Below are 24,499 nucleotides of genomic sequence, written 5' to 3' on the forward strand. Positions count from 1 at the left end.
CGGAAAGAATAACGTTCATAAAGATACAATAAATATCTACCGTCCGGTAGCATTTAATGGAGAATATTTATACTGCCCGTTATAAAGAATTTGTCATTTACGCTCGTCGTTACACATTCTTCAATGGCCCTCATAATTAACATTAAAGAAGGGCGAGATCCTAGTACCTTGTTCCCTAGGTGCAACTATAAATAGTGAGCTATGTTATCATTGTAAAGGACACGAATTTTCTGGCAAACTTATGCTATAATCGATTCAAAACTTTATACAATTTAATCTTCTTACTCCTTGATTTCATTATTGTTGTGCCCGGAAGCCCTGCTTCCGGAATTACTGTTTCTGCTAATTTATTTTCATCTCAAGGCTAAGTATTGCGTATTTCTTCAATTATTTTATTATTTCGGGATCGAATTAATTCACTTGTTTAGAAACCACGTATAAATTCGACTGTACCGTTTTACGGGTAAACAATTGGATTGTTAAAATTAGAAGAACAAATTTATATTTCTGGGCAATTTGCACTTCAAGCCTATTTGGCCTTAAGTGCCTGAAAACACTGGTTGCACTTCAGATCGTTTGCCCTTAAGTGCATCCTAAGTGCAATTTTTCACTTCAAACTTATTGGCCTTAAGTGTAGGAAAACATTTGTTGCACTTCAGACCAATTTTTTCACTTCAGACCCGATAAGTCTGAAGTTGATCGTAAAATGAATAGGCTTGCAAATATTTTTTTGCAAAGTAGGTAAAAGCTCAATTGTGACCTCAAAACCAGATATAGATGCAAATGCCCCGTCTTCTAGTTGTTGGATTTAAAGAAATGAAAAATCATTACGGAAGATGAAGAAATTATAAGAAAACTTCCAAAATCATTACATTACTACCAACCTAATGTATGATAATTATTTGTTCAAGGATACGCCATTGGCATTCCTTAGGGTTCTGCACTCCTAGTTCTGACAATTTTATAACTAAAATTGTAGAAGAAGTTGGAGTACCCATAACAAATTATAACTAAAGTCATCTAAAAAGTTCCACACAAGTTCATGGATGACTTTAGACCAATGATCTAAAATTGTTGAAGAAATTGTACTACATATTAAAATAAAAACCTTAAGAGCATTTGAACCAAAGTCATTCAAAAGTTTCACACATGTTCACTGGAAAATTTAGACCAAATGGTGTACAGTTGTAAAGAAAACTGAACTACCTATAAGAATATTTATGACCAAACTTTAAACCACTTGATCTAAACTTTCGGTACCCAAACTCTTTGACTTTCAAACAATTTGTTTTATCTTTAATAACATACGCCTTCCAGCCATAAAAATGCTGTGAAATATTATAGTCCGTGCCAGATGTTTTCTGAAGCAGAAACTGTCAAAAAATGCGGTCACCCTACCCCATTACTACTCATTAAATATTAAGTGGAGAACATCTTAACATTAGGATAATAAAAATTGAAACACCAAAGGGAAAAAAAACTCATCTGGTTGTATCATGCTATCCTGTCAATCATTCATCTATACAGATCTCTGCTGGCTGTAGCGTAAGATTCCATGAATGTCAATGACACCAGGAGGGAATACGGAGTCTGTTGCCGCTCTGACAGCAACGTTTGCTACCCCAGTGACATTGACAGGAGGGATAAACAGCGGTCCAACAAGGGGAATTTGACTCAGCGGTTTCGCATGTTGCAGGATCTGAGGGAAGTAATATTATGATTACCAACGATGAGAAACATACAACACACGACGAGAAACTTACAACACAAAAAGTTGCAGCATCTGCAGGACAAGATAAAATGCATATACAGCTAATCCTTGCGCATATCTGTAAAGGGAAGATCTCCTCTTCCCCACAGTTTTTCTTCTCTTTTTTTTTTTGCTGGCAAGAGAATCGTTGGGGGGAATGCGATACACATCCTATTCATTATCTACATAGGAGCTTCGGGGTTACCCAATAGAAAAAAGCAAGAGCTTCTATGCATGGCCAAAGTGACATGACGGTTAAAACGTAAAAGGAAGCAGCACAAGTGATCTCCCCATTAATTGCAGCAGTATGAGCATATAAAAAGGAGTTCGAACGCCAGGAATCAAAAGACACCTACCATTTGTAGAGGAGAACCAATTACACCTAGAGGCAACTTCATGCTCCCAACACGACGTGTACCATAAATAAATCCAGGCCTCAGAATTACTCCTGCAAAAGACAGAAATTATTAAAAAGTGAGCTCTTGAACTATGAAAGTAAATGAATTTCCAATCTTAAGTTGTCATAAGAATTTGCAATTACAAAGGCAAACACGCCCCATTGGCCCCTTATTGCAACTTCAAAATTGAAATATGAAATCTGAAGTTTGAAAAACAAGTTTTGGAAGTTTTTCAACTTAACTTCAAATAACACTTTTTCCCCAAATATCAACAAATCCATGTCGTCACGCGGGTTTGTCCATAGATCTTGTTTCAAAAATTGTTTATCAAACTAACCCATTATTTCAACTTCAAACTTGAAATATGAAATTTCAAGAGGATTTAAGAGTTTTTCAAGTTCGCTTGCGAAATTTCACCTATGTTTTCATGTCCAAAAACAACTTCAACTTTCAAATACCCTTTTTCTACTTATATTCAAATATTACTAAATTTTTTTAAATATCAACCAATTCATGTCCAAAAGCCTAAACTCCATTCGGATTACTGAACCAACCCTTAGCTCACAATTAGGCATTAGCCAAATCTAGCAACTATAGCAAATAAAAGCAATCTAACATACTCCTACCAATACTTCCTCTGACCCTTTCAAGAGGAAAGGGGACACATGTTGAACGATTTGCCTCAAATGGGAGGGCTCATGTGCCTACTAAAAACATACCAAAATGATACAAAATAGAAAAGCTCTAATTATGTACTCCCTCCATCCCAATTTATGTGGCAGTATTTGACTTGACACCAAATTTATGAAAGGAAGATTTTTGAAACTTGTTGTCTAAAACAAACCAAAGATATTTGTGTGATTGTAAGTCAATTCATTAAAGTTAAAATAGGAATTTTAAAGACAAATTATTTCTATATAAGGAAATGCGACATTCTTTTTGGGATTGAATAAAAAGGAAAGAGTGCCACATAAATTGGAATGAAGGGAAGTATCAAATAGCTCATGCATCTTCTTTCCAGAGAGGTTTAAAGAAGTCAAGCGGAGAGGTCTGGTATATAGTGGCACACCAAAAAACCTTCTGAGTAGTTCATTGACAAATCATCAAGTTAATCAGATATAGCCGGCACACCAGAAAATGGTTCGGAGAAGTACGAAATGAGCACAACTTGCTTACCTCCATATGGATATCTGGTCAGCAGTTCAGTTTCAGCTGCCCTCTGCACGACATGATACAGACATGAACTTATCAAAAATGACCGGATAAAGAACCAAACTATTCACTTTCAAAGTATTTCTGAACTGATGTTGCCCCAAAGGAGTGGCTTAGCAGTTGAAGACGTGAGTAACAACCTTAGGAACATAGGTTCAAATCCCTGCAGAGGTGGCACTAGGGAATTATCCCCATCTATAGAGTTAATTTTAGTAAATGACAAGAAACCCACATTTTATGGTTTCTCTTATTGCCTAAGTACAAGTTGATCTCCTCCACACAATCTTAATGAGAGCTCCTTGGGATAGTTGAATTTAAGCAGTTTTTAAGCACCACATGCACGTTCAGGTCCAGCTGAATCTAAGTAGTTCTTAAACATCATGTGCTGAACGTCACGTTTTAAGCACTGGAGCCAATGTTTATGAATAGGCAGTACGTGTTAAGAGGGAGTTGTTGAAATGTGTGACCATCTCATTTAAAAGCTTAAGCTATTAGAGAACACACTTTTATTTATCTAATTATGTCTTCAACACGCGCCCTCAAGTGCGGGCTTGATTCTTTTTGATGACCCAAGCATGTGGATTTTTTTGTGGATATTGGGTGGCAGTAAGACTCGAACCCGGGACCTCTGCCTGCTCTGATACCATGTTGAAATGTGTGACCGTCTCATCTAAAAGCTTAAACTATTAGAGAAAACACACTTTTATTTATTTAATTATGTCTTCAGCAAAAGTTTTGAAACTAAAAATAAGTGGTTGATATATTATTATTAGAGAGTGCTAATAAATGTTGGTTGGGTTAAAACAAACGAAATGCGACTTGAAGCTGTTTAACATTAAAAATGAGCTGATTATTGCAACATTTGATAATTTAAGTTGATTCAAATATAAATTAATTTGTGTCTCAATTCACCTACTTACAAATTGAATAGATAGGACCATTTTTAATAAAGATAATTCATTTATCTAAGTAACATATAATAATACAATTTTGATTAAAGTTTTGAACTACAAAAACACTTGAATAGTGCAAATTTTATATAAAAATCACAAGCGTTTAACATTACAAAGTAGACCCAAATTTTATTATTTAAATCTAGCAAAGCAGTAATGATAAACGTTTATTGTGAAAAGACAAGTATTTTGAGATTTTGAAAAGGAACAACCAATTTCCCATGAGTATCCATGAAAGAGGAAAAGAAGGTTTAGAAGATTTCTACTATAGCTAACAATTGCAAATAACACATTCTCAATGGGAGATTAACCTATAAACTTTGTTAACCGCAAATAGACACTTCTGCGTCAGAACATCATCAACAACAAACCCAGTGTAATCCCACAAGTGGAGTCTGGGGAAGGTAGTGTGTACGCAGACTTTACCTTTACCTGATGGTGTAGGTAGAAAGGTTGTTTCCGATAGACACTCGGCTCAAGAAAAGGGAAAAATTTACGAAGCGGTACCAACAAATAGTAATAACAGAATAATAAGATAACTGAAGTGAACGAAACAACATATAGTAATAGAGATCTAAGAATAGGAAAATACAAGAATAGTACTAATACACCTGGAAAGAAAGAAGAAACTCTCGACTAACTACTAATCTTTTACCCTAATTCTCGACCTAACTCGCAGAAACGTCAGAGCAATGTCAAAATTTCCTAGATACTTGCATATTGGAGCTTTTAAGGTTTTAATTTGTTGTATGCACTAAGTACATCTCACACCGAAGCTTATCTAGGAGTTTAGATGAGTAAGGCACATTAAGCAAAGAAATTGAGGATATATAAAATGCTTCCCTTTGTGTGAATAAAATGGTTTCATAAGTAATCTGCTACTGATGATGTTGAGTTTACAGTTAAAAAACAAACAAGAGGTAGCCATAGAGCAGTCCAAGCAACGAAAGAAGGAAGAAGAAATTAAAGAAAGAAAAATGGCATTAGGTCTTTTGTGAGGAAAGGGTACTTTAGAGAATATAAAAATATGTAAGGAATAATAAGGTAAACAACTTTGGTCAAATACAAATAGCTTCTAGGCTAAAAACTTTGGGGACCCCAACTTATAGCTTTTGACTAGTTTGACATGTTTTGACATAAAAGCAGTTGGTTTAGAACAACTTTTGAGGTTACCTAACACAAAATAAGCCAAAAGGTACTTTACTGGTAAAAGCTTTAAGCTAACCCAAACACCCTGAGTCACTTGAAAATATTGGGCAAATACCTTTCCCTCGTAATAACCTTGTAACAAGTAATTTGCAATACCAAAATCCGCAGCTGAGATGTAAACAAATCTTTTAACACCTGCACATAGAAATGAACCACGTGTAGTGTCAATGACCCAAATCCCACAAATAGAATGTTTAGATTAACTTTATAGAAGTCAGCCTACAACTTTCCTTTTTGCGTAAATCAATGCATCATCATCAATTGAAGACGGTGATACAAGGCTCAACAGGAAATACAGCAGAAACCTCTACAAACTACTCCTGTTCACATATGCATACAAATAAAGGAGTTGAAATCTGGCTAGATTTTTTCCTTTCTAACAGACTAATAGTTGTCATGTGTACGTAAGTACAACTTTTGCAAAGATACCCAGACTCATAACAATTCCAAGATTTATCCCTCCTCCCCCACCCCACCCCACCCAAAAAGAATAAAGAATGCAACAGATCCAACCCATTTTATAATGCAGAGGTGGTAAGATTGATATGATCTAAAATGTGATTGTTTCACATTAAGGCCCTCTTAGGGAAAACATTTGAAAAGCCAAGAACCATGTTAGGAGCTAAAACGTAACCATTTTGAGTCGTCTTTGGCAAAAGCACGTTCATTGGTCAACCATGAACAAGTCTTGTAACTCTTTCTTTAATCATCAGAAAATGAATCTCGTAAACTGTTCCTGCACACAATGCATCAATAAGGATTTTACGGATTATCGTGGCTCTCCAGCGCAACAAGTGATTGATTGACATCCACTCTACCGAAAATCACATTAATTTAAGTGAAACCTTAAGTCAGAAAAAAGAGGTTGAGGAGCACTTCCTTTGTTGGAGTTGGAACAGTGGATGTACAAGGAAAAAATTAAGTTGGGATCCAAGATGAGCAGGGGTTCAAAATACACGTCTTTAGTAGTTAAAAGTTCATTACTGGGAAAAGCCAAATAGAATGTGAGACTATTCACTTCTCTATATTTAAAACGAAAGGATATGGAAATTCCAACAAAGAAAAAACAAACTTATCGATCAAAATGAAAGATGGTTGCATAGTTAAAGACTCAAGCTCTTCATCGAAAAAGTTTAAGACTCAAGCAGAAAATTTTGATAAAGTCACAAATACAGTTTGTGCTAGCAATTGTTAAACAATTTAAGGGGCTTCAAGAAATTGAATTAGGTGCCTAAATCTGTGAGATAAGTTTGATGAACTCATATGTGTGATGTGTTTTTCCAGTCCTATTGATCACTGCAGTCCACTAGCTAGTCGAAGACACTTTTTGCTACTATTGCCTTAATCCATAAATGTGAAAATAGAAAAAAAAAATCATTGACTTAATCTAGTAACAATTGACAACAAATGCTCCTTATATAGGCGTCTTAGGCGGTGGGTAATTGATTTCTGCACTAAAAAGGTAAATTAATATTATACAATGAAATACAGAATATCTGACGGGTATCATGTAACATTCTATAAGATTTTCCTTATTCACGACTGACTCTAGATGTGTATGAATCTACACGCATAAACTTTTGATATCGTAACTGCACACACACACACACACACACACAAAACTAAAAGTGGAGAAACCAATTTGAGTTTGCATATTTTGAAAACATAGAAAGTTGAGGCCAAAATCTTGCCAGAATACAAAAGAACCACCAAAAAGAAGATAGATGTTTAAATTCGTTCATCCGGAAATTCATTTGGTAACACCACAACGAAAGAAAGTGTTTCTTAAACTATACACAAAAAGGAGTATGTTCTCTAACATAAAAAAGATATATGGTGTTGAAATCTCCGGTACATTATTGGTGTACCTTGAATTGGTAGAACAATGACAAGAAACCCAACATCTAGAGTAGAAAGTAGCAACGACAGTAGACGAATAGATTAAAAGGCACCAGAGTGGTTGTTCGAGAGATAAATGGTGCTTGAACGTACTGAGAAAGGGACCGATGAAACGTGCCAAAGAGTAGTGATAGATGAATGATCACCGGTGAGAGAATGTGAAAACATTCATCGGATGGGTGGAACACATTGGCCGGTTCCTAGAATATTTTTTTCTGTTTTACCCAAAAGGCCAAAAGCATATAAGGAGACAGCAACTCATTCCTTAACCAGTATGGGACAATCCAACACCTCCACGCGCCTAGCCCTAGTTATTTGGGACGTGGATAAAACCCCAAAAAAGATTGGTTCATGTGAAAATCAACCTTGGGCCAAGCTCAACACTAGAAGCTAGCATGAGGTGAGGCTTAGACAATATAAAAAGACAACAACTTATTCTTTCAATGAAATGAGGACAATCTACACAATAGAAGACTGAGGATCTTTGAAAATCTTTCATTACAATTTTTCCTACTAAGCAAAAGTTTGGCCACGGTTGAAAACCATGCCTACCACTAATCACATCTTGCCATCGACCTGTTTTGAGCATCCACTAAATCATTTCCTATCAATAATACGTCTTTGGCCACTAAATTACTCAAATCAACCCATATTTACCTACTAGAGGCAATAGTTAGATAAAAGCAAAAGCAAAGGTGGTTAAATTATTAATATTAGTTCCCAGCATCACACTCTAAACCATTATACTTGAGGCTTGAGATATGCAGCGACACCAAGAATGTAATGCTTTTATTGGTAAAAAGGAAAAAGATCCCAGTCGAAACCAAAAACTTTTTGGCATTACGGTATTGAACTAACATTTTCAAAGGAAAGTAGTGGTAAGCAGAGTCTCACTTCAGAGGCTCAAGTACCATGAAATGTAGAAAAATAGAAACTAGCAAATACCTTCTTCTGAAGCAGCTCTGATTGCATTTATATTGGCTGTCCCATTTATTTTATACATGTATGAGTTAGAGCCAAAGCCACCCACACAAGAGATCTGCAAAAACAATTGCCTCAGGACTTATAACTTGCACAAAAAAAAAACAATGGTTACACTACTCATCTGAAGTAATATAGTATTTGAGATAACATAGTGGCAGCTCACAGAAATAAACTTCATGGGAATTGGATATAGTAATGGCGACTCTATGGAAAAGTAAAGAAGGATGTTAAATAGCCTAGTAGGACCTTAGAAGGAGCAAGTAGACTTCATAGAAAGAATGTTATTATACATTGATTCAGATGGTATCCTCCACCTTATGAAACCTGTACGGCTGAAGCTCAACTGTTTAAGAAAACTTTTCACGTTCTTATGCCTCTAATCCTATTCAAAGTGTCAAGTGACTGCAGTTCCAATTTGCAACATATAAGACTGTTGTAATTGTGAGGAAAGATGGAGAAAGTAGCACGTTCAGACTTAGACGTATATCAAGTCTATACCCATAAAAACACAATGATGCAGTTATAGTCATGAGATAATGCCCAGTCATTATTCCATAGCAGGTCAGTCACATACGAACTTGTTTATGCTTTATTTTTTTTATGTTATTTCCTAAGTGTTGGTTAGCCATATTAATATACAATGAACCAATCATTGAACTGGCAGGAACTTGTTGTCTTCAGTTGTCATCACATGTTCCTTCAGAAAGAATAAACAGCAGCTTCATAAGGGATTTCCAGCAGCTCAACAGAAGATCACATAGCAGCAAAAATCACAATTGAGCAAATCAAAGGTCCTATCTAAGCCATAGTGGTATCAATTACAGCATAGGACGAGATTTCCGACATTCTCTTGACAATGTCAAAAAGAGAGAATCTCAACTGTAAAAATTGAGGAGGTTCATAGGAGGTGATGAAATCTGAAGGTTCCATTCTTTTACCAGCTCTCCAAATAACCGTAAGATTGCAAACACCTAGGTTGCATCTAACCTTATTTTGTTATTCCATTTGGTGCCGCGGAAAATGGCATTTTTTTTCGTTAGGTCCTACTATGAGAAGCTTCTAAATAGGGAGGAGCCAGTCTTCCCACATAATTCAGTATGGACTTTCAGGTGCCGAGAAAGGTGTGTTTCTTCACTTGGCTAGCTACAAGAAGGGTGATATTGATGGTGGAGAACTTGAGGAAAAGGAAGATCACTTGTGTTAGTTGGTGCTTCATGTGCAAAGAATCGGGAGAAGATGTGAATCGCCCCATTTTACATTGCCGGATAGCTTCCTATTTGTTTTGGGGTTTGTGGGGGGGGTAGGTGGTTTGGTACTAAGTGGTTTGGGCCTTCAAAAGACGGAGGAGAACACGCAGCGCATGGAATGTTGCTCCATTGGCGCTCATGTGGGTTGTTTGGAACGAGAGGAATAGGAGAGCTTTTGATGGAGTAGAAAAAGAACTTGTTCACTTGAGGAGTAGCCTTTTTCCCTTATTTATTTTTGGTGCACCCACGAGGTTCCTATTTGTACGGAAGATTGGGTGTTATCCATAGAAAACCATGTCTTTTTGTAAGGGTACCTACTTTTTGGGTATACTACTTGTATACGGGCATGTTTTCACCGTTATTAATGAAATTTATTACCTTATCACAGTGTTATGAAAAGCGCTCGCCTCAGCGCTTAAAGTGCGAAGCGAAGCGAGGCGGCCACCGTGTCGCTTCGGTAGGGTGAAGCGTAACAGGTAAGTGGAAGCATCCGCTTCTGCCAAAAACCGAGAAGCGCTAGCAAAGCGAGAAGCAACTGAAGCGCCCGCTTCTGCCAAAAACCGAGAAGCGCTAGCAAAGCGAGAAGCAACTGAAGCGCTCGCTTCTATCTTTTAAGTCACTGCCAACGTTACTTAAGTGAAAAATAAAAAAGCTCAATCTTTTTTCACAACATCAGCAAGCAGCGACTAGGGTTTCAATTTTCAGCACTCTTCAAGTTCAAGTTCTTCAAGTTCAAGCCCAGGTATGATTTCTTCTTCCTTCTTCTTCTTCTTCTTCTTCTTTTCAATGCTTAAAATAACAGCGAAATGCAGCCAAAATTTTTTGTTCCTTCAGTTCTTCTTCTTTTTCTCATTCTCTTTTCTTCTTGTTCTTACTTTCGTTTCATTCCTTAAAATTGCAGCGAAATGCTGCCAATTTTATTTTTTCTTCAGTTCTTATCTTTTGTTCTTACTGTCATTTTTTTTGGTTCTTTAATTGTTCTTTTAATGGCAACAGAAAAAGATAGGAAAGACCCGGCTTGGGCTTATTCTGAAAAAGCTAGCAAGACCAACAAGATGGCAATTACATGTCGTTTTTGTAACAAGATTTCTAATGGGGGAATTTATCGTCAGAAATTTCATCTCATTGGTGGTGATCCAAACGTTGCATCTTGTCCTAAAGTTCCGTCACATATGAAGGAAGAAATGAAAGCATACCTGCAAAAAAAAAGTTGAAAACTTAAATGCATCATGAACAAGTGCATAATCTTGATGATGACGATGATGAAATAGAAGAAGGTGATGATGATTTGTTGCTTCCATTAAAATCACAAAAGCGGGTAAGGGTACAAACAATGTCTTCAAGTTGTGGATCTACTAGTAAGACTAAAGGTTCTCTAGATTGTCATTACTCGCAAAAATCAGGAGATATGGCAGAGAAAAGTGGTAATCGTCAAATTGATGCCAAAGAGATTTTAAGGGATCGTGCAGTTGCAATATTTGCGCAGTGGATGTACGATGCAGGTCTTCCTTTTAATTGTGTTAATTATACTAACATTTTTTCTGCTTTTATTGAGGTCGTAGGCCAATATGGTCCAGGAATGAAGCCTCTAACTTATCATGAAGTTAGAGGTCCATATCTAAAAAAACAAAGAGGTGGAAGAGACTAACTAAATCGTGGAGGAGCACAAAGTAGAATGGAACAAGTTTGGTTGTTCTATTATGATGGATAAGTGGACGGCAAGAAATGAAAAAATGATTATCAAATCTTGGTGAATTCTCCTTAAGGAAAGCTTGTTTCTTGAGTCCGTTGATGCAAGCAACTCTTCTACTGATTCTTTAAAAATGTACTCCTTGTTCAAAAGTACAATAGACTCTATTGAAGCAGAAAATGTTGTTCAAGTTGTCACGAAAAACGCCAGTGAAAATGTTGAAGCTGGTGATTTGATGACTGCAGCGTACCAGCATATTTATTGGACCCCAATGTGCTGCACATTGCATTAATTTGATCTTCGGTGACATTTTCAAGAAAAGACCCTTCAGTACAGTCTTTAATCAGGCAGTTAGAGTGCATTTTATCTTGTTCAAAGGCCTTTGTTATTGAAAATGATGAAGGGATTTACTAAACAAAGAAGCTTGGTGAAACTTGTAAAGAGAAGATTTGCTACCGCTTTCTTGACTTTGAATAGGATGTATGAGCAAAAAACCAACTTGAAGAAGTTATCTATTTCAGAAGAGTACACTAACAGTACCTATGGAAGGGAAGCTTGAGGGAGAGAATCTGCAGATATTATGCTTTCTAATGCATTATGGAATAATGTGGTTCATGCATTGAAAATTGGTGGTCCTTTAGTTAAAGTGCTTCGTTTGGTGGATGGGGAGCAAAGAGTAAGGGGCGACCTTTACGAAGTAATGGATAAGGAAAATGAGGCTATTTGAGACTCGTTTAGTGATAAAAAAAAAATCAAAGTCTTTGAGATCATAGATAAAAGGTGGACAGATTAGCTTCATCAACCATTGCATGCAGTTGGACTTGTTTTGAACCTGGAACTGTTTTATGACAATGAAGAGAGGATTATAGGAGATGCAGAATTGTGGAGTGAATACATTGAAGGTATTGAGAAGTTGATACCTGAAGAATCCGAGCAAGATAAAATAACAAAGCAATTTAGTACTTATAGGAATGCCGAGCAACTTTTTGAAAAAAACATGGTTATTAGACAAAGAAAGACAAAGTCACCAGGTGAGCGAGTGCTTATATGTTGCTTTATAGTTAATAAGTTATTTCTTTATAAATATTATGTTTTGAATATTTGTTCTACTTCTACAGTTGAATGGTGGAAGCAATATGGTCATTCCACTCCAGAATTACAAAAGTTCTCCATCAAAGTTCTAAGTCTAACTTGTTGCTCATCCGGGCGTGAAAGGAATTGGAGCATGTTTGAATATGAAAGAACTAAGAAGAAAGATTTAGTATATTGAGATAATTAAATTATATCTCAATTGTCCTAATCTTACTAATTACTTATTATTTACATATTCATACAAAAAAAAAGGATAATCTAACCTTAAAGCGTCTCAATGATCTAGTCTTCATTAAGTATAATAGAACATTGAGGCGTCGTTATAACGCTCGCAACATAATTGATCCAATTAGTTTGGACAACATCGATGATGCTAATGAATGGCTAACTGGAGTCCCGGAAGATCATGCAGATGAAGAAGTATTTGAGGAAGCTTCTAATTTCACTTGGGGTGATGTTGCGGAGGCACGTGGAATTGGGGAGAGGATTTATAGTTTGAGGGGGAGTACTTCAACTTCGTGCTCACAGAGTAAGGGAAAAGAAGCGGCTACAATTCCTTTGTCCCTAGTTGATGAAGTTAATGAGGAAGAAGAAGAAGAAGATGATAATGATAGTGGAATACAAGAATTTGACAATCTTGTAGAAGAATAGGATGCTCATTTTGTGCTTTTATTGATGCTACTCTTTAGTTTTTACATTGAAGTATTGAACATTTGCTTACAGTTACATGTGTTGTCTATACAGTATTTATTTTAGTATTTTTTCTTTGAAAATTCCGCTTCACTTCAAAAAAGCGAGCGATTCGCTTCTCGCTTCACGCTTTAAGCGAAAAGGGGTTTGTCGTTTTTCCTCGCTTCACGTTCTTCACAACACTGCCTTATCAAAAAAACGAAAAGGAAAAAATCTACGACAACCTTTACCAAGTCAGAACGATAGTCGACCACCTAATCTAATGGTCCGCAATATTTGCCCCGGCCCACAAGCACTTCTGTACCTATACCGACTTGAGCAGCCAAAATATGGATATAGAATGACATACTTAGGTCTCAGGATAAGATTCTAAAAGAGTAATACTAAAGACATTCTTCCTTGATTCAATCTATAGCATTCCATGTGTGAAATCATGATTTTTTTAAAACCCAGTAGTGTTTGTATCAGCTTTCGTGCATGCTATGTTTGCTATCAAAATTTTGAATGGAAAGGGATTCTTCCTTGATTCAATCTATTGCATTCCATGTGTGAAATCATGATTTTTTTTAAAACCCAGTAGTGTTTGTATCAGCTTTCGTGCATGCTATGTTTGCTATCAAAATTTTGAATGGAAAGGGATTTGTTGCAGTTATTCAACTGAAATTTCCAGAGTCAAATCCTAGAACGAGCCTAGGTGAATATCTCCAGTTTTCCAATCTCTTTTCCCGTTTTTCTTGTCTCTCGTGTACCATTGTAATTCCAGCATTTTTTTTTTTTGATGAAGTAATGAGTTTTATAAAAAAAGGCATCAAGAAGATGCAAGAAGTACAAGAGGGGGGAAAAGTCAGCTTTGATACAAAATAGAGAAGAAATACTAGGCTAAAGCAAAAGAGGTGACAAAATCCAAAAAGTTAATATGGCAATCTACAGGGGCTAAATACTGTCAACTAAATAACCAAAGGAGACATCTAGCTTTAAGTGTGTGTGTTGGAGTTGATATCCCATCAAAACATCCGCGATTCCTTTCTGTCCACACACCCCAAAAGATACAAGCGGGGATCATCTACTTCCTGATGACTTTATCAACTTTCCAACCAGACCAGCATTCATAGACTTCTCTGATGCTTTGTGGCATGACCCAACTGACCAAAGATAGAAAGAAATATGCACCATATGTATGAGGCAACTGAGCAATGTAGCAAAAGGTGTCTGTTGGACTCTGAATGTTGCCGGCACATAAAACATATGTTAACAATTGGCATACCTCTTATGTTAAGGTTGTCCTGTGTTAAACAAGATTCATTAAGGGCTACCCAGCTGAAGCAAATGATCTTTGGGGGAAGACTTATCTTCAAGATGTACTTCCAAGGCTATCTATGAATGATTTCATTAGTTGAGCATAAATGAGAGTACCCTGCTTTCACCGAGTAGAGGCCATCCATCCACTTAATATTGTCAGCAAAGTTGTGGTTGACTGAGTATCCCTCTAATTTAGCCAGGAGACTCAACAACTGTGGAATTTCCCAATCTTGGAAGTCCCTTCTGAATTGGACTTGCCGGCAATTGTCTTGCCAATTCTGAGAGATAGAGGAATCTTGATCATTAGCTATCTGGTAGAGGTCGGAGAATTCATTCATTAGGACAGTCCCTTGTAACCATCTATCCTTCCAAAACCTGATGTTGATGCCATTTCCCAACTTGAAAGAGGTATTCATAGAGAATTCATTCCAAAGTTTCCTGATAAATTTCCAAGGCCCAACTCCATATGGTCTTCTTGACAGATTGGTGCACCAGTTGCTTTGAGATCTATGATTTGCAGTTACCACCTGTTTCCATAGCGTATTCCCTTCTTGACAATATCTCCATAGCCACTTCATAAGCATACACTTGTTATGTATGTTGAGGTCCCTGATACCTAATCCACCAAGTTGTTTTGGAATGGTAACTTTTGACCATTTGACTAAGTGGAGTTTGTGACCCTTGCTGCCTCCTTCCCAGAGGAAGGTTCTTCTGATTTTATCCAACTGCTTGACTACCTTGTTCGGAATTGGAATCAGAGACATGAGAGAACTTGGAATATTATCCAATACACTATTAATGAGTGTCAATCTCCCCCAATGGAAAGATATTGTCTCTGCCAAGAGGCTAACTTTGTTTCAAATTTCTCAATCACACCACTCCAAACTTCAGTTGATTTAAATTTAGCACCAAGTGGGAGTCCCAGATATGTAGTTAGTAGTGCAGCTATATCACAAGATAGGATTCCGGCTAATTCATCAAGGTTGGGGACATTGTTGACTGGATATACCTTGCTTTTCAACATATTGATATGCAAGCCTGAGATAGTCTCAAAAAGTTGTAATGTGAGATTGAGATATAATACTTGAGATCTCTCTGCCCCACAGAAAATGAGTATATCATCTGCGTATAAAAGGTGGGAGACATAGAGAGAAATCTCAGGATTCATGCTTACATGAAAACCATTGAGCCACTGTAGTTGTTTGGCTTTGTCAAGCATCTTGCTCAGACCCTCCATGGCCAAAATAAAGAGGAAAGGTGAGAGGGGATCACCCTGTCTCAAACCCTTCTGTGGAGAGAAAAAAACCACTGGTCCCTGTTAACAAGAACTGAATATTTTACTATAGTGATGCAAAACTTAACCCACTTTAGCCACCTATTCCCAAAGCCCATCTTCTTGAGAATTGCTAAGAGATAAGACCAGTTGAGCTTATCAAAGGCCTTCTCCACATCCAGTTTGCATAGAATACCAGGCTTACCACTCTTAAGTTGGCAATCCAAAACCTCATTTGCAATGAGGGCTGCATCAGTGATCTGTCTGCCCTTGATAAACGCATTTTGATGCCCAGAGACCAAACCACCTATCACTTTCTTGAGCCTTTCTGCTAGGATCTTAGCAGCTATTTTACACAAACTACCAATCAATCAGGCTGATTGGTCTATAATCTTTAAGCTCAATAGCTCCCTTCTTTTTGGGGATCAAGGCAATGAAGGAAGCATTGCAAGACCTCACCATGTGGCAGTTATGATGGAAAAATTGTAAAGCAGCCATTAGCTCATTTTTAATGATCCTCCAAGCCTTTTGAAAAAATGTCATTGTAAAACCGTCAGGTCCAGGGGCCTTATCTGGAGCACATGCCTTGATAATTGATAGTACTTCTTGCTCTTCAAATGGATTCTCTAACCAGACCCTGTCTTCCTCTGAGAGAGTGGCCAGATCATCAAATCTAGTTGTAGGTCTCCATTGTTCAGTGTATAGATTCTGATAAAAATCAAGAATTTCCCCTTTGATGTGCTCTTTGTCCTCAATGATCTAAGAATCCAGCATCAGTCTATCAATACAGTTACTTATTCTGTGAGAGTTAGCAATTCTTTGAAAGAACTTGGTGTTCTTGTCCCCTTCCTTGAGCCAGAGACATCTAGATTTCCGCGTCCAGGAAACTCCTTCTGCTCTAACAAGTTGCTCCAGTTCCAATTTCAAAGCAAGCATTTTGCTTGTTTCCTCCATTGATTGAACTCTGTTTTCAGTGAGTTGCTCAAGTTCCATTAGTTCGTCTAAAATCTTGCTCTTCCTAATCTCCACCTTGCCAAAAACTTCTTTATTCCATATGGTAATGTCCTTTTTCAGTAGCCTAAGCTTCTGTGTTAGGATAAAATCTGGGCTCCCATTTAGATCATAGCTTCCCCACCATTCTTCAATCTTCTTCATGAAACCATCTACTTGTAGCCACATATTTTCAAATTTAAAATAAGAGGGGTTCATTTTCCAGTCCCCATTTTCCAGAAGCAGTGGTTTGTGGTCTAAAATGACTCTTGGTAGTGCAACCTGTTTCACAACTTTGAAGCATTCGTTCCATTCTGGTGAGATTAAGAACCTGTCAATTCTAGATGCCTGATATAAATCCTCTCCCCTGGACCATGTGTAGTATGCCCCTTGTAATGGCAAATCGATGATGCCCAGGTCTTGGATGATTTCTGAGAAGCCCCTCATAGCTCTAGATCTTGTGACACAGTTATGTCTCTCGCTTTCATATCTACACAACTTTGAAGCATTCGTTCCATTCTGGTGAGATTAAGAACCTGTCAATTCTAGATGCCTGATATAAACCCTCTCCCCTGGACCATGTGTAGTATGCCCCTTGTAATGGCAAATCGATGATGCCCAGGTCTTGGATGATTTCTGAGAAGCCCCTCATTGCTCTAGATCTTGTGACACAGTTATGTCTCTCGTTTTCATATCTACACACATTAAAATCACCCCAACCACCCAATATTCACTCCAAATTCCCCTTATTGCAGCTAATTCATTCCACATTACTTCCATTTCCAGGTTGGTATGTGGACCATAGATCCCAGTAAAGCACCATCTGAATTCTTCGTGTGAGTTCCCCTTATTGCAGCTAATTCATTCCACATTACTTCCATTTCCAGGTTGGTATGTGGACCATAGATCCCAGTAAAGCACCATCTGAATTCTTCGTGTGAGTTCTTGAGTTCTCTAAAATACAGGAAAGAGAGTAACACCCCTGTTGAATCTCCAAACACCCCCATTGCCTTTTGTCCCACATAATTATAATGTCACCCCTATTACCGCACGACTTCAACTCTGCCCAATTACCTGTTCCCCCAAATTTGCCCAGCATTTAACCCTGAAAGAAATGTCTGTCACTATTTCTTTTCATCATATTAATAGTTCTCCTTTTTTCACCGATCCAACAAAAAATATTCTCCTTTTCTCAATGATTCCGACCTTTGTTCCCAGCCAGAGAGCTCAATGTTTTACATGTTTCTGAGCCGTGTTGCATCGGAATAGATCCATAGTTTCTCGTACTTAATTTTTATCTTACTCACAATTCTCTTTTTCTCAAATTTCCTATTGCCATTCCTAGCAATAGAGCTTAGTATCTTACATGTTTCTGAGCCATGTTGCATCACAGTAGGTCAGAAATTTTCTATCATGGTCTCCTTGCACAAAGGAGGATGGGAGAGAAATTCTCTGAGGGACATTATTTTCTCCTAACAATTAACTTTTCAAATTATACCAGGAAGTAATTGAAGCAAAAAAGATAATCCATCTAAAACTGCCACTGCTTTGTGCCATCTTTAAAATGGCTTATGCCAAAAACCATATTTTGATCTTCACCAATTAGTTATGTGCCTATCAAGCAAGCTTACAATAGAAGAGCACATGAGAAAAAGAGGAGAAAAAATATCGATATACTATTACTGATCAGACGTTGCACAAAGGTAGATCCAATAAATAAACTTCAAAAAGAAACAATTCCATACAAGTTCAACCGTTCTCTTGGGAACATTAGCTGGAGCATACTAAAACATTCATGTGATCCGGAAAGAAATTACTCACCCACCTAAATAACTTATTTTATATTACAATGTCGGTTTGACAAATTTTCTTTAAGCATTTAATTAATTTCTTAAAATGCTATGTACATGTGAAAAGTACATTAAGAATTCTCTAAAGCAAATCTTATAACTAAACAATGCTAGAAAATACAAATGTTAGAAATGTCCAAAAAGAATCCGTTAACCAATAACTGGGGCACAGGGAGTAACTTCCTATTTATTTTCATCCCCAGCTCCCACAAAGCAATGAAAAGAAACTCTACGAGAAACAGTTCAGTTTCTCGAACAAAGGATTTAGTATGCTGGTATAGCCCTTGCGCAAGGATGACGCGCACAAATCGAAAACAGCTCTCATGTTTTAACAAAAGGAAAGAAAGGTGATTATGCCACTATGACCCGACAAGTACAACAGACTGGTAATTCCTTAAACTTTGGTTAAGTGCATGCTTTAACCTTAGATATCATTTGGCAAAAAAGATTATCTTGAGCTTTTAAAATACAGTAATCTGACACTTCTGTTAGATTCTCATTTACTAAAATTCCATGGGATTAAAAAAAATAGAAACAAAAACGCTTTACTGTTTTTCCATAGAAACAAAATTACATGTATAAAATTGCTTCTTCGCTTTCACTTTATTTATCTATTTCCGCTTGTTGTCCTCTCCACACTCCAGATAAAAAGAGAAACGTCTACCATAACTTCTAATTAATCAGATTTCATATTTACTAAACTATCTAAGAATATAATAGGAAAAGAAACTCAAGTTTGCTCTTCAGAAAATATCCATATTCTTTTCATTTTCGCGAATGACTAAAACCCGTCAAAATTTCTCTATATCAGCAGTATTTAATTTAACTTACCATAATATTTAGTAGAAGGTAACGTAAGTGATAAGACACTATGTTCCGATAGTTCAAAACCATCATTGCTTCTAAAATAGTTAATAATTCTCCTGTGGATCTCTCAGTTTCAAGTGTCTGTGGCATGACAGAAGTCTCTTTCGAGAAAAAAAACCCGGAAAATGACTTATTTTCTGAATAATGTCTTCATGAATTTGGTTGGAGAGTGAAAAATAGAAAATATATTTATTAAAATTGATAATAATATTAGCAAACCTAGTAGTGTTTTAAATAAAATTTTGAGTATTAAAGATTGAGAATAATATCTACATATTGGTTAAACAATGATGTGTAGTTAAGAGTTGAGATAATTGTGAAGAAAAATAACTTCATCCAAAAGTGAGGGAAGTCACCTTCCCTTATTCCTGAAAATTGTTTTCCCTCAGAAATATTGTTGAGACACAAAAACATAAGTTGGAAAACATTTTCCTAAATATATTTTCCTTAACACCAACATACACCCAAAGACAGAGCATCTAGTCAAACTAAAAAATGACACTGAAAAACCTATTCAGATATACTTTTAGTGAAGACAAGCGAAGGAAACATTTCTGGAATATAAAAAGCCTTTCCAGAGTCCCTCTCCCTTGTCCAAAAGTTTTAAAAAAAAAATAATTGCAAAACAACGAAATATAAAACCAACAAAAGAGAGGTAGCAAAATTTTCCATCATTTTGCGTTATATATTGAAATGTTTCCAGAAGGATAATTAGATATAATTGCAAGGCCAAAGGCAGTACATACAACAGAAGTTACTCCCTTGAGTGCATCACTCCACGAATCAGTTGAAAGTAGGTTTCCTGTCCGTCGGACATAGAAGCAAAAATCATTAAATCCCTCTAGCATCAACATTTCCAAAGCTAGAAATAAAATAGACCCTTCCGTGACAAACCAAAGTAGACATGAACATAGCAAACCTTGATGCCAAGACACACTGTTAGCCCAGGATTCTTGTATTGATGACCGTCCTGTTCTACAAGGCGGGAAAAAAATCAGAGCAGAAAGATTGATATCGAGACATGACCAACTGCAGCCCAACAACGAGCAGGAAAGGACTCTAAGGAGGATCCAACAAGCACATATTTAGCACCGTTTGGAGCCAGAATAGGCTTTCCATCACGAAGGTTTATGCAACAACCTAAACACTGTGGCTCTAATATTAGGGAAAGTAAAAGGAAGCAGAAGAATAACCTACAAATAGGTGTGAAACATTGAGAGAAATTACAAATGAAAACTTAAGTGATTTCAGATATTAAGCTATTCCCTCTGTCCCACTTTGTTTGTCCCATTTACTAATTGTAGAGTCAAAGAGGTTCTTCTTTGACCATGCTTTTCTTAAATATTTTAAATCTTTTGAATTGTTAGATATTTTGACTTGTAGTACGTTTTACCTAATTTCCATATATGCAAATTTTATTTCAAAAAACTTGAAGAATGTATGGTCCAAATTCACACCGAAAATCAAGTGCTTTGACCCTCCTACTCCGAACCAAAATGGACCGGAGGAAGTATTACTTTACATGGTTAAATTCTTCTTTATTTCTTCTGGTCTTGATAGAGAAACAAAGACTCTATCAGGAAAGAGAAAGCATAGAGGACACATAAGCGCAAATGCGCAATAAGAAATTTCATCGATTTACTAGTAGGCTATGGTGCACAAGGAACATAAATTTAAGTTGGAGCCATGAATGTGTCAAAACTTAACGGTATGGGCAGTAACATCCAGAGATCTGTGAAACCATATTAGGAATATCGAAAAGAACACAAGAGTACATCACCCTCTTACTTGTCTGTGAGAAACATAATTTCTTATAAAATTTAATATGCTGTTCTGTAAAAATTGAGGCCGTTAATGAAGCTAAATGAAGCTATGTGACTATGCCATTCTTGATCATGGTGTTTCCCAACGAAAAGGTGTCAGCCACTTAACATGGTATAAGCATTCTATAACTATATCTTATAACTACATCTAAGGAAGACTCAGCCTAACCACTATAACAACCCACCACCCGCTGTAGCTAAGCAGAACCCTACATCCACTTACACTTTCTGCACTGACGATTCACCTGTTAATAATACTAAGAATCGACTACCTCATGTCCAAATATTCATCAAAACCATAAGGAGAGAGAATTTAGAAACATGATTCTCCTTCCCCTGATTTCTTCTCTCGGGCTCCCTGTTCTGCAACCTTTTCTTTACCACCTTTTCTGCTCCAACTTTAAACTTTCCTCATGCCCGTAAGTTCCTAACTCAACGCCAAATTCTGATCCATGAAGTCAAAGGGCGAGACAAAGAAGCTCAAGGATAATCTGACCAAGACATTTCAAACAAATATCTGAACAAGATACAGATGCAAGAAAGTGCTTTCTTTTTTCTTCTTCCCCTTCAACCTATCATCCATTAGCAGCCTTAAGGATGAACCTTCCTTCCCCCTTCCTTTTGTTTCTCTAAGATCTTTTACCTTCATTATTTTCATTGGAAATTTTCCTTTTGTTCCTTTTTTTCATCTTGGCCATAAAGGCTAAGTAAGTGCTTTAGTTGGGTGCAGGCGAGGAGTAACTACTGCTACCTGGAGAAATTTGGATGAGTGAGGTACCCTGCCAACAGATTCATTTTCCTTTTCTAATAATGCAATTTCTAACTCTAGCCAATCTGCGAAAGCAGATTAACGAGTATGGATCGTGTGACTGTCATGTGCCTTCTCACTTAAGAGTCAAAGCTTTAGTTCACAAAAAGGGTCGTGCAGGGTCAAAGTGCAACAGCTAAATTATCAGCTTTTGATTGTTTGCCATGTGTAGCCTCATTACTTATTTCAGATTTGAGGTGATCAATCAGAAAAACATAGATTCTAGAGGACAGCCAAGCCAAAAACTCAAAATATAAAAGACAAACAAACAGCTTAGCTACTAGACTGTCGAAGTAGACCTTTCCTTTGTCTTCTTTCCTTCATTAACTTGAATGTGGCAAACAAAGACTCATTACAGTACTTTATCCCCCACATAAAATAAAATCCAACAAAGAAGTACAGCTACATATATAAACAAGCGATTGTGTAAGTAAAACAAAATACCTGCTAAGACTAGCAACAGCAAGACCACGGTCCAGAGTTTCTTTGAGGACATGTGAGCCAACAAATCCGTTTCCACCCAGCACAAGTAGCTGAAAAGAGACGTAAAATAGTCACTTCAGAAGGCAAGAAGCTGTGGTTCAGCCAGCTTAAGCTTGAAAAGTTAAGCACCTTCTCAGTCGGAGGTGGAGGCACATTTACTGTTTCAGCTTCCTCAACTCTAAAGGGCTCATCTGTTTTATTAGACTCAGTTGACAGAAAGCGAAGATTACTGGATGACGTCACGCTCCTGTTTAAAACTTAGCAAATTAGCTCAACTATAGTATCAGCAAACACAAAAAAGGAGAAATTAGAGCTGCATTTGACAATGGAGAAAAGAAGCCAACTAACAAAATACAATCAACATGTATTTATCGCAAAAGTATTGATAAGGTAGCCCGGTGCACTAAGCTCCGGGTATACATGGAGTTCGAGGAAAGTCTAGACCATTTCCGCGGCTTGAACTCTTGACCTTATGGTCACACAGCTACAACATTTACCATTGCGCCAAGGTTAACATATATATTTGTTTTAGGAGGATTCATCAGCTACAGATATCTAAACGCCAATAATGAGTAACTCAAAAGAGATAAACCCCAAATTAGGACATGTTATTTCAATTCGAAACATATTGCACTTTTTCCCTAGTTTATACAAGTTGTGCTTTTCCCCCCTACTTTTAGAACTATGTATACAATACACTAATTAAAAAGAGATCATGCAAAGCTGAGAATTCTTTGTATGAACAAGGCCGCGTGCGTTGAACGTGATCTCTTCATTGGCCTTCTTGAGTACTCAAAGTCTGTTCTCATTTATTGATCATTTTTGGATTAAATGAAAATCACAGTTGATGCCAACATACTTTAATGTGCGCGAACATACACACACACACGAGAGCTCATCACAATGTTTCTACTTTTAACTAGGCTCAGGCAAATAAAAACCAATCCAAAATGCAGAAATTTAACATATAAAACGGCGAAAAAGTCCGAAGTGACCAGGAATATGGGTATGACTTACAAACAAATTTAGAGTTGATGTTAAATGGGAGATTAGGGGTATATAAAGAGCTTACGAGAATCTGGAGAGGGAAAGCCGAGCTTGGATCAAACGTGACATTATGTATTCACTTTCGACAGCAGTTTGCAGAGAGCGGTGTGTTTGAAGAGAAGAATCTGCCTTTCCTGCCCTTCTTGCTATAAAAAGGTTTGTTAGAGAGAAATATGTCATATGTGGCGTGGCGGGTTATCCCAATGACACGTAAGTGAAATATGTGGCTTCATGTGTGCCTGAACTTGGCAAATTAAAAATTAAATTTTGTTCGACGTCTGTTATTCTCAATTATCAATTATCTGCGTAACTCATACTAGTCTAATACTTATAAAGTTATAATTGTAACTTCGTAACCGTGCACATAATCTTACTCTCAAATGTTTAATGACATATTCAATGACATATTTTACAATAGTGATTCTTCACTTTTTATGCATATATATATACCTTGTAATAAATAGGAAAAGACACACAATTAAAAAGAAATAAGAATATTTCTTCTCTTTCTCTCTATATCTTTTAGTTTATTTTTTCTTTTTTTGTATTATTATTTTGAGCTATATTTCATAATAACAATAACAAAGTTATTGGTTGCAACCTTTTTTTGATCGATGGCGTCAACAATGATATACGAGGTGATACAATATGAATCAACTTTGTTTAAGCAACTAATGTTTTTATAGTTTAATCATATTATATGAGGGGATTCATTGGTGACTAATGCATACTCAGGATTAAACACTAAACCTGTAAGTTCACCTTTTTACCACACTACGATAATAATCAGCCAAGTTTATCACGGGGGAAGAATGTGTATTTCTACTATAACTATCTTTCATCTGGTCTCGAATTGGTTTGATCTTTTAGTAGAATCAACTCCTCTAAATACTTAAAAATTTTGGTTCTTGGATAATAAAGTATGATCCTTCTCT

The 24,499-nt window shown here is 36.8% G+C and overlaps 1 protein-coding gene across 1 annotated transcript; it reads right to left on the minus strand.

Annotated features, from left to right (window-relative positions):
- Positions 1-1,419: 1,419 nt before the first annotated feature.
- Positions 1,420-23,759, minus strand: LOC107818222 (uncharacterized protein At1g32220, chloroplastic). Its single transcript, XM_016644175.2, has 10 exons — positions 23,590-23,759; positions 22,647-22,764; positions 22,479-22,567; positions 20,323-20,378; positions 20,150-20,205; positions 8,367-8,460; positions 5,578-5,657; positions 3,325-3,367; positions 2,107-2,198; positions 1,420-1,699 (listed from the first exon to the last, which is right to left on the minus strand). Exons 1-10 carry the CDS (start codon positions 23,742-23,744, stop codon positions 1,520-1,522), a joined length of 963 nt encoding a protein of 320 aa, XP_016499661.2. The 5' UTR covers positions 23,745-23,759; the 3' UTR covers positions 1,420-1,519.
- Between the last annotated feature and the right edge of the window lie 740 nt (positions 23,760-24,499).

This window comes from Nicotiana tabacum, chromosome 23, assembly GCF_000715075.1.
Source record: "Nicotiana tabacum cultivar K326 chromosome 23, ASM71507v2, whole genome shotgun sequence".
Classification (NCBI taxonomy): Eukaryota; Viridiplantae; Streptophyta; class Magnoliopsida; order Solanales; family Solanaceae; genus Nicotiana; species Nicotiana tabacum.

Excerpts from the sequence above, each read along its gene's own strand:
- LOC107818222 (XM_016644175.2), bottom strand. The coding sequence starts at position 23,744 with ATGACATATTTCTCTCTAACAAACCTTTTTATAGCAAGAAGGGCAGGA. Across the intron at positions 22,568-22,646 it reads CTCCACCTCCGACTGAGAAG|CTACTTGTGCTGGGTGGAAA; the intron begins GTGCTTAACTTT and ends GTCTCTTTTCAG. Across the intron at positions 8,461-20,149 it reads TCAAGGGAGTAACTTCTGTT|ATCTCTTGTGTGGGTGGCTT; the intron begins GTATGTACTGCC and ends TTGTTTTTGCAG.